We start from the raw sequence: 17,991 nt of genomic DNA on the forward strand, positions 1-17,991 counted from the left end.
ATTTAATTCTATGTGGTAATTGAATGAGCGAGGTGAGGCTGCCTTTTGTTTACAGTGTTGAGTATTGTGAGCCGGTTATATTGACCTCTCGACTTCCAATTGACTCGGGGAGTTTAGCATTATAAGGTTGAATTCTTCCCGATGAGAGCGATATGGATTTTCAGGATTTCAAGGAGGCAGTCAGGAGAAAGGCGGGTTCTACTAGAAAATTACTCATCCGTCTGCAACTGGTCATCCCATACCAAAGTCATGGATATTGGAGTCATTGGATGATGCTCACCATCCCAAGAACTCTGACTGAGCCTCTTCCATGTCTCCCATGCTGCGCAGCATCATATCCCTTCACCAAAGATAGACACATAGAAACATAGAAAATAGGTGCAGGAGTAGGCCATTCGGCTCTTCGAGCCTGCACCGCCATTCAATATGATCATGGATAAGCATCCAACTCAGTATCCTGTACCTGCCTTCTCTCCATACCCCCTGATCCATTTTGCCACAAGGGCCACATCTAACTCCCTCTTAAATATAGCCAATTAACTGGCCTCAACTACCTTCTGTGGCAGAGAATTCCAGAGAATCACCACTCCCTGTGAGAAAAATGTTTTCCTCATCTCGGTCATAAAATATTTCCCCCTTATCCTTAAACTGTGACCCCTTGTTCTGGACACAAAATGATGGAGTAACTCAGCGGGTCAGGCAGCATCTCTGAAGAAAAGGAATAGTTGATCTTTTGGGTTGAGACCCTTCTTCAGACTGTTGATGGGTCTCGACCCAAAACATCACCGATTTCCTTTCTCCAGAGATGCTGAGTTAATCCAGCATTTTGTGTTTATCTTTGGTGTAAACCAGCATCTGCAGTTCCTTCCTACACATTCCTACACGTTCCCCTTCACATTGGATAGGAAGCTGCAACTGGAAAACTACTGGATAAAATACACACTGCACCACAATGACATTTTAAATACATCTACTGCACAACAATCAGTTTCTTGCATCTACAACAGCCATTTGTTGTGGTCCTGACTACCTCATCAGAATCCCTTGTGTTGAATCTTTGACATGAGGATTGGAGGGCACCATTAGGGCCAAGTAAGTGACACTACATATTGCATTCCTGACATCTGTCTGCCGAAACATCAACGTTGCCTTCGCATTGCCAAACTCCACCATCAGGGTCTTTGGAACAGCCGAGATTATGGGCCCATAATACAGTTGCAGAAAAGGTCAGGGAGGGATGGAGAGGACAAAGGGGATGCCTGATAGGGTAAAATGTGTCGGAAAGAACTGCAGATGCTGGTTTAAGTCAAATGTAGGCACAAAATGTCTGAAGAAGGGTCTTGACCTGAAACATCACCCATTCCTTCTCTCCAGAGATGCTGCCTGTCCTTCTGAGTTACTCCAGCATTTTGTGTCTACTGCCTGATAGGGTAAGGCCAGAGTTGTTGTGGGCATAAGGTGTTGAAGAATGGTTGTGACCTCAACCAGGGTAGTTAGAGTGAGGGTATAGAGTCATAGAGTGATACAGTGTGGAAACAGGCCCTTTGGCCCAACTTGCCCACACCAGCCAACAATGTCCCAGCTACACTAGTCCCACTTGCCTACGCTTGGTCCATATCCCTCCAAACCTGTCCTATCTATGTACCTGTCTAACTGTTTCTTAAACAATGGGATAGTCCCAGCTCAGCTACCGCCTCTGGCAGCTTGTTCCATATACCCACCACCCTTTGCGTGAAAAGGTTACGCCTCGGATTCCTATTAAACCTTCCCTTTCAACTTGAACCTATGTCCTCTGGTCCTCGATTTCCCTGCTCTGGGCAAGAGTCTCTGTACATCTACCTGATCTATTCCTCTCATGATCTTATACGCCTCTATAAGATCACCCCTCACCGTCCTGCGCTCCATGAAATAGCGACCCAGCCTACTCAACCTCTCCCTATAGTTCACACCCTCTAGTCCTGGCAACATCCTCGTAAATCGTTTCTGAACCCTTTCAAGCTTGACGATATTGTTCCTATAACATGGTCCCCAGAACTGAACACAATATTCTAAATGCGGTCTCACCAACGTCTTATACAACTGCAACATGACCTTCTATACTAAATACTCTGACTGATGAAGGCCAAAGTGCCAAAAGCCATTTTGACCACCATATCTACCTGCAACCCGACCTTCAAAGAACCATGCATCTGTACTCCTAGATCCCTCTGCTCCACAACACTACACAGAAGCCTACCATTTACTGTGTAGGTCCTGCCATTGTTCAACGTGCAAAATGCAACACCTCACACTTCTCTGTATTAAATTCCATCAACCATTCCTCCGCCCACCTGGCCAATCAATCCAGATCCTGCTGCAATCTTTCACAACCATCTTCACTCTCTGTAAAACCACTCACTTTTGTATCATCAGCAAACTTGCTAATCTGGCTCTGTATGTTCTTATCTAAGTAATTGATGTAGATGACAAACAGTAACGGGCCCATCATCGAACCCAGAGGCACACCACTACACAGGTCTCTAGTCCAAGAAGCAACCTTCCACCAACACCCTCTACTTCCTTCCATGGAGCCAATTTGCTATCCATTCAGCTATCTCTCCTTGGATCCCATGTGATCTAACCTTCCAGAGCAGCCTGCCATGTCAAATGCCTTACTGAAATCCATGTACACAACATCTACAGCTCTGTCCTCATCGATCTTTTTGGTCACATCTTCAAAAAAATCAATCAGTTTTGTGAGACACGACCACCCACGTACAAAACCATGCTGACTCTCCCTAATCAGCCCTTGCCCATCCAAATGCCTGTATATCCTATCCCTTAGAATACTCTCTAGTAACTACAGATGTTAAGCTAATCGGCCTATAGTTCACAGCATTTTCCCTTCTTGAAAGGAGGCACAACATTTGCCACCCTCCAGTCTTCCAGCACCTCTCCTGTATTTAAGGATGAATCGTAAATTTCAACCAGGGCTCCCACAATTTCCTTTCTAGTTTCCTGCAATGTCCTTGGATATATCTGATCAGGCCCTGGAGATTTGTCAACCTGCAAACACGACAGTACCTTCAATACTTCTTTGATGGTAACACTGACTGCTCTCAAGACACTTCCATTGACTGCCCCAAGTTCCTCCATCCTACTGTCTTTCTCCTCGGTAAATACACAGGAGAAATAGTCATTGAGAACCTTGCTCATCTCCTGTGGCTCCACACAGAGGTGACCGCTTTGAGTCCTGAGAGGTCTCACTCTCTCTAGTTACCCTTTCCCCCCTTATATATTTATAAAATCTTTTGGGATTGTCCTTAATGCCTCAATTTCCAATGTCAGCCAAGCTTCCTAATGTTTGCCTGCTTTGCTGTTCACTCTATCCTGAGCTTTCGTCAGCACACTTTTAAAAACATCCCACTTGGTTCATTTACCCTCAAATAACCTGCTCCAGTCAACTTGAGCGAGACCTTCTCTCATATCCTCAAAGTTGGCCTTACCCCAGTTGAGCATTTTAACACATAGACCCTCTCCATCCCTATCCATAACTATCTTAAACCTAATCAAACTGTGGTCACTGGTCCCAAAAGGCTCCTCCACACACACGTCATTAACCTGCCCTTCCCAATTTCCCAATACTAGATCCAGCATTGCCCTCTCACGTGTGTGTGCCTCCACATACGAAAAACTCTCCTCAACACTTTTGAGGAATTGCACCCCATTTAAACTCTTCACACTATGATTTTCCCAGTCTATATTGGGAAAGTTAAAACCCCTTATTTGACTTGCATCTGTCTGCTATCTCCTGGCACATTTGAACAAATAAATGGAATGGTTGTGAAATGAGAGCCATTGAATAATGCAAGCAAAGGGACAATAGCTGAGGGGAAACCATCGTTCAGGAAGAAGACATTTCAGAAACATTTCTGAAACATCTGTGGGGAAAAGCCTGTCAATGGAGCAGGCACAATGTAGATGGAGGAACTACAAAAATGGTGTCCATGCAAGAGGCAGGGTGGGAGTTCAGAAGTTCATAGGAGCAAAATTAGGCAATTCGGCCCATCAAGTCTAGTCTGGAAGTATAATTGTGATAGCTGTGGGAGTCTGTGAGCTTTGAGTCTGTGATGGATATTTACTGGTTCCTTTAGTGATCTTAATTTTTATTTCAAGCTATACAGCCTGGCTTAGCTTTATGATTGGCTGACTAGCTTTCAGTGTCGGCTACCTTTGCGGCATGGAGGTCATCGTAAAGTTGGGCCAAGGACTAACTGATTAGCCACAGACTTTAAGTGAGTCTAAAATTAGAGGGCTAAGATTTAAGATGAGAGGGAAAAGATTTACAAGGAACCTGCGGGGAAACTTTTTCATTCAGAGGAAGTGATACAGGTGCAATTATGACGTTTAAAAGACACTTGGACAGATACATGGGTAGGAAAGGTTTGGAGCGATTTAGGTCAAGTGGGCTTAGCTCAGTTGGGTATGGACGAGTTGCGCTGATGGGCCTGGTTCTGCGCTAAACATTGCACTAAACATTTTTCCCTTATCATGTATCTATACACTGTAAATGGATCGATTGTAATCATGTATTGTGTTTCTGCTGACTGGTTAGCATGCAACAAATGCTTTCCACTGTACCTCGGAAGGTGGTGGAGGCCAATTCACTGGATGTTTTCAAGAGAGAGTTAGATTTAGCTCTTAGGGCTAATGGAATCAAGGGATGTGGGGAAAAGGCAGGAACTGGGTACTGATTTTGCATGATCAGCAATGATCGTATTGAATGGCGGTGCTGACTCGAAGGGCCTAATTGGCCTACTCCTGCACCCATTTTCTATGTTTCTATGTTGCCATGGTGCATGTAACAATAAACTGAACTGAGCTGTAATGCTCTACGATTCTATAACTGCTCTGATGCAGCATTTGTGGTGAGCATTGGCTGTATTTAAAGTAATGACGGGTATTCTTTGATTTATGAATATTTGATTTATAATGTTCACTTTAGGGCAGCCTTTTGATGTATGGAGCTACTTTTCTTGCAAACAAAATACTGTATTATTTGGGCCTTGGAAACTGGTCTAAATTGCCCAGAATCCATTTTGCCCAGTTTTTTTTTATTGATTTTCATATTCTTAATGAAATAATTGTTTATGAATTGAGGAATGGCTCCATAACGTGCAGGCAGGAAGAAGTTGACCTCATATGTTGCAATACTTGCATTGCATATAAAGGAAGCATGTTCATTGTTTTTGCTGATCCTTGCCTCTGTTTTCAGGGGTGCAGGAATTTGCCCTCTATGGAATGAAACCCAGAGATGCAGGAAATGTTCATCAGGTCCTACTTCTCTTGCCACACATCTGTGGTAAGAGAAAGGCTGTAGGTCTCTAATGAAAAATCAACAGAATAACATTGTGAACTCTTTCCTGTAAAGCTGTTTGGTCCTAAACAAAATTTAGCTCAAGGGCATGGATGGATCGGATAACCTTTTCAAAGATGCAGCACAAGCACAATGGGCTGAATGGCCTGTATCTGTTTTGAAAATTGTCATCATTCTTTCATATGTGGCAAAATGGGGCTGAAACCTGCAACTGATGAGGTGCGCAGAGTGCAGCTCACTATGGTTCTCTGTCTATCTGCTCCCGTTAGGCTGGAGGTGACGTACAACTGGCGGCTAGTCGGCCGGTGCCCACTTTGTGCCACCCGTGGAAATTGTAAATTTCATTCATTGGGAAAAAAAACAAAGTGATGGGGAACTCCTACTGCTTGTGAAACTGTAGCTGAACAGGAACTGGGTGTTACAAGTAGGGCAGGAGTTGGGCTGGGTGGAGATGAGTGGAAAAATAAAATATGTGTGTGTGTTGGAGGGGGTGTGGTTTTGGTTGGTGGAGGCAGTACCAAAGAGGTAGATTTAATTTGTACCATATTTTTGATTTGTAAGATAAATCAGATTTTTTCATTATATTTTACTCCAGGCTTCATTTTCTTATGCATCTTAACTTTTATTATTTTAGTTTGACTGAACATTTGATGGGTTGTGGAGCCAGCAGTATTGTGAGCTAGAGTCCACATGACTGGAGTACTGACCTGCCTGTGACCATCGTGTCAAAGTACAGGCACAGTTAAGGGGCTGTCCCACTGTACGAGCTAATTCAAGATTTTCCCCGAGTTTAAAAAAAAATCAAACTCGTGGTAAGCATGTAGAATGTATGTAGCGGCTACGTCGGAGCTTGGGACGTCTCTTAGCGGCTCGTAACGCTAACGGCAGGTACTCGGGAAACTCGGTAAGCTCGTGAAGACTCGTGAAGATTTTTCAACATTTAGATTTGGAATTCACTGATTGTCTCCTAATTTCCAGGGTGGAGAGAGCGAGATGCATTAGTGCGAGGCTTCGGCCATGGGCTTGAATCGGCCCGTTCACGGGGTCTTTCATCGGCCGGTGAGAGCTTCAACATCGGGAGCCTTGATCGCCTCGATGGAGCAGTTTGATTTTAAGCCGCGCCGGGTGATGAAAGGCCCCGCGAATGGGCCGATTCAGCCCTTAGAAACCGTCTGATAAAGTCCGGATGACAAAATATGGGGGGGATTGTCCCCCACCTCTCAAAGAATGGGGGGAGGGACGTGTCCCCTCTGTACCCCCCAGGATTTCCACCCCTGCCTTTGGGAGCTTTGATTTGCTGGAATGACGTGCCTAGCTGTTGTTTGTGTGATCTTTCAGCTCTATAACAGCAGATTATTTCCAATATCTGCAGCTTTAAATGGAATTGATGAAAGCTATCCAAGGTCAGATATGTACATGGTTCTTGTCAGTTTGGGACCAGTCATCTCAGTCTGAAGGCACAATTGAATTTGTCGTCTTATGTTGGTTTGCCAATCAATGGTCATTGGTCAATGCTGTCTCCAAAGCAACTGTGAAGTTGGTTATTATTTAAAGTACACTGTATGATTCATGATAGGGGACTCAACAGTTGGATGGCTACGCTGAATTCTTTCTTATTTGCAAAGCAATGTTAACAAAGAAAAGGTGTGGGAGAGTGGGAAAATAGGGAGAGTTCTTCTGAGAACGAGCACAAACCATAGACAGAACGATTTAATGCATTGTACATTTTGCCTCCAAGGCATGGAGACCTGACCCCATTCTCTGTTCTGATTTATGTTTCATGCTCATTCTTGCTATGCCTAAACCATGCACAGGGCAGCTAATGTACATCCACTGTAACCATGCCAAAACACCATTAGCCAGGACACACAAAATTCTCTCCAATTGGGTTATGAAATCTTTACCAAGATTTTTATTTTTGCTGCAACAACCAAATTCAGTAAATATCAAATTGTTGCACTTGCTGCTTGCCCATCATCACTGTGTAATTGGTGGAAAACGGTGCAGTACATGCAAGATGACACAAAGAGCTGTAGTAACTCAACGGGGCAGGCAGCATCTCCAGGGAACGTGGATAGGTGACTACTGTTTCAGACTGACTGATTCAGAGAGATTGACAAATCAATTAGTCTTACCCTGAAATGCCACCTTTTCATGTTCTCCAGAGATGCTGTTTGACCAGCTGAGTTGCTTCAGCACTTTGTGTCCTTTTCTGTAAACCAGCATCTGCAGTTCCTTGTTTCTATGGTAAGTGCCCTGCCGTTCATCAGATCTCTCAGACATGAATATCTGTCACAACAGGTTCATGGTTCCCAAGATCAGTGAATATTTCTCTAAAGCTTATCACCCTAAAATTCTACCACTGGCTCACCTAATGGCCCACACTCCCATTTAGCATCTACCCCCCCCCCCCCCCCCCCAGCCTCACAGCAGTCTGAAGAAGAGTCTCGACCCGAAACATTACCTATTTCTTTCGCTCCATAAATGCTGCCTCACCCTCTGAGTTTCTCCAGCATTTTTGTCTACCTTCAATTTTCCAGCATCTGCAGTTCCTTCCTAAACATACCACACAGTCTTCATCACCAGGACCCAAATTTAACATTTGTGTACTCCAGTGTGGTCTTGCACAAATGATGCTGCTGCAAGCCTCATGCCCAGACATCACGGCTTCCACACTGCTTACTGTTGAACTCGGACATTACTCACATGGATTGTCAAATCTATGTCAAACACATTTGGTTAATTGCACCCAATTCCAGACACCATGTGTCGGGAAGTGTGTTATGGCCTCAACATGTCAAATATAGTGAAATGGTAAATTTTAAGAAGGATGCCTGGATTAGGGGCTATTAGCTACAGGGAGATGTTGAACAGACTTGGATTGTTTTCTCTGCAATACCGGAGGTTGTGTGGAGACCTGATAGAAGCATCTAAAATTATGAGTAGACAGTCAGAAACTTTCTCTCAGGATAAAATAATCAAATACTAGAGGAGATAGGTTTAAGGTGAGTGGGGCAAAGTTTATAGATATGCGCAGCCAATTTTTTGCTCAGAGGGTGGCGGGTGCCTGGAACATGCTGCCTGGGGTGGTAGTTGAAGCAGATAGAAGAGTAGCATTTTAAAATACTTTTGGATAGGCATTCGGATATGCAGGGAATGGAGGGTTCATGGGTTACGCGCAGGTAGATGAGTGATGGTTTTGGCATCATGTTCGGCACAGAAATTGCGGGTCAAAGAACCTGTTCTTGTGCTGTATTCTATGTTTTATATACTCTTAACTAAAACAGTCAATTGCACATCTGTACAAGACCCCGCTCATCTCGATGGAATTCTCTCTCAACCTTTGTTCCAATATATAGAATGCATACAATACACAGAACAAGGTCATTTTAGAATCCATTATACCACATCCTTTTAAATAATGTATAATTCCGGTGTAGTTAATCAATTTTCATTTGGATGAAGCTATGATTAGGCACGGAAAATATAACGTTGACTGGCGATTCAGTGGAAAATGTCTGCACAATGCTCTTTGGCCTGTTTTTAATCAGCTTAGTTTGAAATCTTGGACTCCGTATTAATGACGTGCACTGGCTTAAGGCTAATTGGAATTAGATTTTGGCCAACTTCCCTTGAGTCAAGTCCACATGAATCAAAAATAGCTGCTGGCTTTATTATTATTCCATTTGGAATTAAAGTAAATGGTCCAGAGCTCCAGAATTGCATGTAATCCAGGCTGATAGACCAATCACCCCTGGTGTGCATCTGTGACTTGGGGCTTTCAGTTCTGAAACCAGTGGAAGATTTTTAATGGCAATTCATGTTTTCTCTTTTACTATATAACTTGGTTTGTTGCAATCGGAACATTTTGAGTCTTTTTTTAGGTGGTGGTGTGGCAGGGATATTCTGTGTCTAGTTACATTAGAAAATGTGTTTACACTTTCCCGTTAACCTCGTCCAACAAACCTGCCAGTAGTCATAACAACCAATTTCATTTGGTAGATGTATCGTGTTTGCTTTCCTAATTATCACCAATTTGAACCTTCAGACTGGTGAAGACTGATGTCATCTGACTAGTTCAAAATTGGGAAAAGAGGATCAAAGTAAATCACAGTAAATAAAAAATCAGGATTTGCTAACATAAAACTCACTATATTCATTGCTCCGGTCTTTCACTGGTGATTTAGTGCATTTCTTGGTTCAGTCTGTTGAAACGCTGTGTTAAGGCATAACAATACTTCCCTGCATCCTGCCTTGCATGGTTTTCCTGCTAATTTCATTCATTTGACACCCAATTTTAATTCCATACCTAAATTTGGTATCAGTTATAGAAAGCCTATTGTTATCTCTCTATTGATGCAAGATGGGTTAGTAATGTCCACTGCAACTCAGGAGGCAGCAAATATGCTAAATTTATTAGGCATTTTCAAGAAGGCTACTTCATACCAGTTGTGTTGTGGGCACTCAACAACATTGGACCATTTGGGTTGGGAGCAGTGTGAATTCAACTTAAAATAAGATGTGATAAATGGGCATTAGAACTAGAGTGATAGTCATACAGCACAGAAACAGGCCCTTTGCCCAACTCATCCACGCCGACCAAGATGCACAATCCAATCCAGTTCCATCTGCCTGTATTTTGTCCATATCGCTCTAAACCTTTCCTATCCATTTTTGTATCTGTAAAAATTCCTTTTAAATATTGTTATTATACCTACCTGAGGAAGCTTGTTCCAAATACCCGCCATCCACAATATGAAAAAGTTGACCCTTGGATCCCTATTAGATCTTTCTCCTCTCACCTTAGACCAATCTCCTTGTTCTTAATTCCACTAACCTGGGTAAAATAATCTGTGCGAGACTGCTTAATTGCCAAATAAATCCAAAACAGAATAATGTAATTCTTACTTGTGGCAGCATACAGGCCTGTAAACATAATAATCATAGATAACATATAATAAACAAAAAATTAATAGATTAATAATCGCAATATTTGTGCAAAACAAGCCCAAAGTCTTTATTATAACAAAAGACAGTCCATAGTTCATAGTTTAGTTAGTGTTGTGTAGCGTTCAAGAGTCTGATGGTTGTCGGCAAGAAGCTGTTCTTGAACCTGGTGGTAATGGTTTTCAGTCCGATCCTTTCTTCCCGATGGTGGGAGTGAAATGAGAGTGTGGTGTGGGTCTTTGATGCTGGCTGCCTTTTTGAGGTAGCGCCTCCTACAGAACTGGGGTGGGTGGTCAGGGTGGTCAAGGACATAGTCTCAAAGCAAAACACAGCAGTTACTCAAAGCCTGAAATAAAATAAAACAGAAAATGCTGAGAAAATACACTCAGCAGATCAAACACAATAATGTTCATGTTTTAGTTCATCGACTTTCAACAGTTCTGTCCATGATAACCGTTTTTCCTTCACATTTTCTGCTGAGCCTGTGAAGAATCACCAATAGTATTTACTTACTGGAACCATTTGAAAGTCATTTAAATTGCCATTCAACTTTATGTGTTTCAACTTTAGATTATTGAATGCTCGCTCATCAATGCCGTTAAAATTTATCAACAAGATTAATGTTTTGGATCCTGATGTTAAAATGCTTTTCTTTCCATGAATTCTTTCATAATTCTGAAGTGGAAATTTGTAACTGTAAGGAAGTGTATGAGATTTCATACAGAAGAAAGCTTGGAGATTATTTTAGGTTATGCATCCCATCATTTAAATCACATATTATTACTGAATCTATCCTCTGCGATAGGAGGTGTGCAAAGATATCCTGCAAAATTCTACTGCTGATTGATTTTTCTTGCTCTTTTAGGTTTGGCTTGTTGCAGGTAGTATAGGATCAATGAAGCCCACCAACTATCTCCTTTTTGGGTATCCCTTCAGTTGCATTTTCTTTTTTTTTTCTAGTTTCCATGGTCCTCTTGCCTCCAGTTATGGTGTGCCCTCAAATTTATTTTTCTAATCAGCCTACAGGGCTGATAATAGTCGTATTCATTAAGTTAACATTGAAATGTTTTCACCCCATAGATGCTGCTTGACCTGATGCGCATTACCTGTACTTTATGCTTTCTTGCCAGTCTGCCCTTTCCCACAGTATAATTATGTATTTTGGCTGAAGACAATGGCTGTTCATCCTCTGGACCAGCGCTTAAAGTAGAATTTGAGGACATGCTGTTTATTGAGATGATCAGTGAACATATAAAATCATAAGATCATACGGCATAGGTGCAGGATTAGGCCATTCAGCCCATGGAGTCTGCTCGAACATTCGATCATGGCTGATCTATTTTTCCCTCTCAACTCCATTCTCCTGCCTTCTCTTTGTAACCTTTGACATTCTCATTAAACAAGACCCTTTCTAACTAAAGAAACTATCAGTCGCTGCTTTAAAAAATACCCAATGACCTGGCCTCCACCACCATCTGTGGCAATTAATTCCACAGATTCACCATCTTCTGGATAATGAAATTCATCCTCATCTCCATTCTAAAGGTATATCCATTTATCACGGGCTGTGCCCTCTGGTCACAGACTCTCCCACTACTGACACATCCCCTTCACATCCACTCTATCTAAACCCTTCATGATTCAGTAGGTTTCAATGAGATTCCCCCTCATCCTTCTGAACTTTGAAAATCCATAATACATTTAACTCCTGTGCGTTTACAGTAAGATTTGTCATGCCTGCAACTTTGGTGATGCCATATGCCATCTCCTTCAGTCACTTAGGATGCATTTCTAACTTCAATCACTTAAGAATGCATTCTTAGGATGTTTAAATATTTTGAGTACCAGCTCATCCATTGCTCTAAATTCCTGCCCCACTGTGCTAGAGTGGCAGTGGGACATAACGAATGGTTTAAGCCGGATGCTTGCATCTTTAGTTTAGTTTAGCAATAGAGCATGGAAATGGGCCATTCAGCCTACCCAGTCGATGCTGACCATCGATCACCCCTTCACACTAGTTCTATGTTATCCCACTTCCCCATCCATTCCCTACACACAAGTGGTAATTCACAGAAACCAAACACCAACCCAACTCAATGTTAGGAAGTGGGAAGAAACTGGAGCACCCAGAAGAAACTAGTGTGGTCACAGGGAGAACATGCAAGCTCCACAGAGACAGCTCCCGAGGTCAGGATCGAACTTGGGTCTCTGGTACTGTGAGGCAGCAGCTCTATCAGCTGCACCACCATTTATACACCTTGTTGTAATAAGTCACTGTTGACGTTGTCTACCCAAGTTTTTCCCAGTCTTCCTTGGCTTCTTGCTCAAGAATAATGGAAAATGTTTCAGCCATTGGCTTCAGCTAATCGACCCAATTATACACTTGGGGAAAGTGCATCACCTATGAGAATGCAGAAAGTGCTGGAAACATTCAGTAGGTTAGGCAACATTTGTGGAGTGAAAATAAGCAGGGTTGATATTTCAACATTTTTGCTCCAGAGATGCTACCTGACCTGTTGAGTAATTGGAGCAATTTTTGTTCTGATTTCAATTTTCCAGCACCTGCAGATTCTTTGCTTTTCAGTCAATGGGAAGGTGGTACTTGATACAGATGTTATTTCAAGAGTCAAGTCAAGAATGTTGTATTGTTATATGTCCCGAAACAGAACAATGACATTCTTACTTGCAGCAGCACAACTGGTTTTGCAAACACAGAAAACATCATAATGAACAACAAAAAATATTATATAAAAAAACAGGCAATAACAGTGAAAAGACAAAAACATTGCCCCCAAGTGTATGTAGTTCAGAGCTTATTTGGAGAATGTTGTATCCAACGAATGGTCGTTGGGAAGATGCTGCTCCTGAACCTGGATGCGAGTTTTCAGGCAGCATCTTCCCAATGACCATCAAGCTATTCAATATGCAAGTAAGAATGTCATTGCAGGAGTGATGGCCAGGGATGGCCAGGGTGGGGTGGGTCTCTGATAGTGCTGGGTGCCTTTTGCCTAAATTTGTTGTTTCTTTTGCTGTCCAGGTGAACAAGCTGGAAAGAGAAAAGGTGCAGGAAGTGAAACAAGTGCGAGAGCTGGAGCAGCATAAGCACACGGTGCTCACTACCGACCTCAAGTCCAAGCTGCACGAAGAGAAAATGAAGGAGCTGCAAACGGTGCGGGAGGTTCTGTTGAAGCAGCACGAGCAGGAGCTCGCCCGGGCAATGAAAATTAAGGACAGCGAAATCCAACGTCTACAGTCCACGGTCAACATTCTGAGGGACGGGGCAGCTGACAAGGTCAAAACTGCCCTGCTCAATGAAGCCAGGGAGGAGGCTCGGAAAGCCTTTGACAGCGAGCGCACCAAGCTGCAGCAGGAGATAGTCGAGCTGAAGTCTGCCAAGAAACTGGTGGAAGAAACGCTAAACAACACCAACCAGGCTGATAAGAAGAAGGCCGCTGAGCTCAGAAGTGCGTATCAGTCCCATCAGGATGAGATAACCAGAATAAAGAAAGAATGTGAGAGAGATATCCGCAGGCTGGTAAGTAGACTGCTTCCTGCTGTAAGGTTCAAGAGTGGAATTAACCCAGCTTTACAAACTGCAGAAACTGAAGGTTGAAAATACAAAAGCTGAGTGATTGAGGCTTTCACAACTTGTATGTCTGTTCCCCAGACTGGAAATACTTGCTGTCATATGAAAACATTAAAAATAATTTGTCATTTTTGGCTTTCAAGTTGTGAGAGGGACATTTGGCATCATGATGTGATAGAATACCATGAGCTTGTGAAAATGATAAGGTTATCAGCAGTGTCCAAGCTCAGTCTTTAAAGCTGGGGTACATGACCATGATTCCTGTTCTGTTATTCCATCAACAAGGTGCATAAATACATAATTGTGTTCTGCTTTTAAATGAGTAACCAACCCTGCTCTAAAGGAAAATAATAATTAAGTCTTTGCTTAGATTCTTAACAAATGTTTTCATTGGATATTTCCCTGGATTTTTCTGGAGGCCTGGGCTATAGAAATAGGTGCACCTATTAAATTGGACACTTTAAAGGACTTTAACCATACACCATATTTCCCTACTTGTCAAAACAGCGTGAAGCAATTAATCATAATTTTTTGGCATGCAGCTTGAGCAATTTTTCTAATTTTAATCCAGTTTTAAAACTACAGCTTGATTGCTCCAAGATCGAGTTTAAAAAATAAAAATGTATTCAAAGGCCGAAACAAATAGGTAGGGTACATATTCAGTTCCTAAATTGTAGATATTTAGTACTAATATCTCTTCATAATTCCAGACTCCAAATCGGTATATATAATTGTGCTCCCAATTTCAAAGCCTCTTTTGGGTTTTCCATTAAATTACATACACGGATATTTATGTTAATAACTCTATTAATTGCTATTAATCAGTGGTTCAGACTACATTTATGTACACAGCTCAAAACAATTTGCAGCTCATTTACTCAGGGAAAATCAACACAATTAGAAACCCGACAACTATTTGCGAATTTTGGTTTCATTCAAATGATTCGGTATAGAAGCATTCAAGAAAAAAATGTCAAGGTTTTTTTATTGGTTAATTTTATTCCCATGTATTCTACAAATATAAATATCAAGATTTTGTTCACTTTTACATTATTCATAACATATAATTAGCTATTTGGAATAGCTTGAATTTATAATAGTACAGTACAGGAAAAAAATCTCTAAAGTCAAAAAGTTCAGGTTCAACATCTTTCTTTTAAAACCTTTTTATTGGGTTTTTTTCCAAAGAAAAAGCAAAAATAAAACATAAAAAAACAGAGCAAAAGAATAATGATAAACAAAACAATGGTATTGATACATAGGGATCAGGATTACATTAATAATGTATAACCTAATATGAGACCAGTGTCAAAATACACAATGAATATAGACCTCCCGGTCTCTATGTAAATATAGTTAAATCTTTAAAAGGAAACTTATAAATGTAAAAAAAAACACAAAGATAAAAAAACAAAAAGAAAAAGAAAAAAGGAAAAAAAAACAAAACCCCCCTAACTAAAGGAAGAAAAAAAAAGAGAAAAATTGATAATAATAAAATACGCATAAAAATAAAATAGATTAAAAAACAAAGCAAAGCAAAACCGAATCTGAACTGAGAATTTCAACAATGTAAGTCTGTTTGTCGTCAAGTCTGTTCCACCCTATAGAGGTAAAATAATTTTTATAACGGTTAAAGAGGGAGCAATTTATGTTGTATGAAAATGTTGAATAAATTTCCCCCAAGTCTTATCAAATTTAACCAAGGGTTAAACAATGTCACGCCTGATTTTTTCTAAATTTAAACATGATATCGTTTCAGAGTACCAATGGAGTGTGGTCGGAGGGTAGGAGTCTTTCCATTTAAATAAAATAGATCTTCTGGCAATTAATGTGGTAAAAGCAATCAACCGATGGGCGGAGCGGGACAAGTGAATAGAATCTAACATTGGTAGCCCAAAAATTGCAGTAATAGGATGAGGTTGTAAATCTATGCCTAAGACTACAGAAATAGTATCAAAAATTTCTTTCCAATATTTTTCCAAAGAAGGGCAGGACCAAAACATATAGGTCAGTGAGGCCACTTCAGAGTTACATCTGTCACAGGTAGGATTTATATGACCATAAAAACGAGCTAACTTATCTTTTGACATATGAACTCTGTGAACCACCTTGAATTGTATCAGAGCGTGTCTTGCACACATTGAAGGGGTATTAACTAATTGAAGAATCCTCTCCCATTTCTCTATTGATAAATAAATTTGGAGCTCTCTTTCCCAGTCATTCTTAATTTTATCAAACAATCTATTTGTAATTTCAAAATCAACTCATAAATAGTCGTTATTAATCCTTTCTGATAAGGGTTCAACTGTAAAAAAAAATCCAAAATTTCGTATTGATGTGGTAGCGGAAATAGGGGTAGAGTAGCCTTCAAAAATGTCTAATTTGTAAATATCTAAAAAAGTGTGAATTAGGTAAGTTATATCTATTGGAGTGTTGTTCAAAAGACATAAAACAACCCTCCAAAAACAAATCACGAAAAGCTACTAATTCCTTCCTCTTCCATAACAGAAAGACTTGATCAGTACTAGATGGTTGGAAGAGAAAATTGGATAAAATAGGACTCGATAAGATAAAATCATTTAGTCCAAAAAACTTACGAAATTGAAACCATGTTCGGAACGTATGTCTTATTATTGGGTTAGTCGTATATTTATTAAATCTAGTAATTGTAAAAGGTAACGAGGCCCCTAGAATAGAAGCCAATGATAGCCCTTGTAAGGAATCACGTTCTAGGTTTATCCATCCTGGACATTGGGTATCTTCTAAATCTTTTGACCAAAATATTAAATAATGAACATTGACTGCCCAGTAGTAAAGTCTAAGGTTCGGCAGTGCCAACCCACCATCTTTTTTTGATTTCTGTAAGTATTTTTCACCTAGTCTGGGATTTTTATTCTGCCATATATATGAAGAAATTTTGGAATCTATAATATCAAAAAAGATTTGGCAATAAAAGTTGGTATCGTCTGAAATAAATACAGAAATTTGGGTAAAATGAACATGTTAATAGCATTGATTCGGCCAATTAAGGATAAGGACATTGGTGACCATTTAGTAAACTGTTGTTTGATATGGTCAATTAAAGGCATAACATTAGCTTTAAATAAATCCTTGTGTTTCATGGTGATCTTAATGCCTAAATAAGTAAAACATTTGGTAGTCAATCTAAATGGAAACTGTCCATAACTCGAAACAAGATTATTTAATGGAAAAAGCTCACTCTTACTAAGATTTAGTTTATAACCAGAGAAACTACTAAATTGATTAAGTAACGCTACTATTGCCGGAATAGATTTCTCAGGGTTAGAAATAAATAATAACAGATCATCTGCATAAAGAGATAGCTTATGTGTCTTATTCCCGTGGACAATACCAAATTATATTAGGGGATTCCCTAATAACGGTGGCTAAAGGTTCCAAAGCAATATCAAATAGTAAAGGACTTAAGAGACAGCCCTGTCTAGTACCTTAAAAGATCCTGAAAAAAGGGGATCTCTGATTATTAGTAAATACAGAAGCCTGAGGCATGAGATATATCAGCTTGATCCAAGAGATAAATTTTGGACCAATCTTAAATGTTTCAAGTGTATTGAATAAGTATTCCCATGCTACTCTATCAAACGTCTTCTCGGCATCAAGTGAGATGACACATTCTGGGGTTTTATTAGATGCTGTATATACAATATTCATTAATCTCCTAACGTTAAAGTATGAGTAACGATTTTTAATAAAACCTGTCTGATCATCAGAGATAATTTGCGGTAAAATCTTTTCCAATCTCATAGCTAAAATCTTGGAAAGAATTTTGAAATCTACATTTAACATTGATATAGGTCTATATGATGTATCTTCAGTAGGGTCTTTATCTTTTTTAAGAATTAAAGAAATAGAAGCTTCATAAAAAGATTGTGGTAAACTATTCCTTAAAAAGGCTTCTTTAAATACCTTGCATAGCCATGTTCAACATCTTATAATGATCAAAAGAAGTTCCATTTCCATTTGAAGATAGACACAAAATGCTGAAGTAACTCAGCGGAACAGGCACCTCTGGAGAGAAGGAATGGGTGATGTTTTGGGTCGAGACCCTTCTTCAGACTTCAAA

The 17,991-nt window shown here is 40.4% G+C and overlaps 1 protein-coding gene across 2 annotated transcripts in view; it reads left to right on the forward strand.

Annotated features, from left to right (window-relative positions):
• The window catches only part of jakmip1 (janus kinase and microtubule interacting protein 1), a 334,448-nt gene that overhangs the window by 170,901 nt on the left and 145,556 nt on the right, over positions 1-17,991 (forward strand). For both annotated transcript variants that reach the window (XM_033021201.1, XM_033021210.1), the window contains exon 4: positions 13,341-13,838. In XM_033021201.1, coding sequence (XP_032877092.1) covers positions 13,341-13,838 — 498 coding nt within the window. The remainder of the gene's footprint in view (positions 1-13,340; positions 13,839-17,991) is intronic.

The sequence above is a fragment of the Amblyraja radiata genome, chromosome 1 (genome assembly GCF_010909765.2).
Source record: "Amblyraja radiata isolate CabotCenter1 chromosome 1, sAmbRad1.1.pri, whole genome shotgun sequence".
NCBI classification, from domain to species: Eukaryota; Metazoa; Chordata; class Chondrichthyes; order Rajiformes; family Rajidae; genus Amblyraja; species Amblyraja radiata.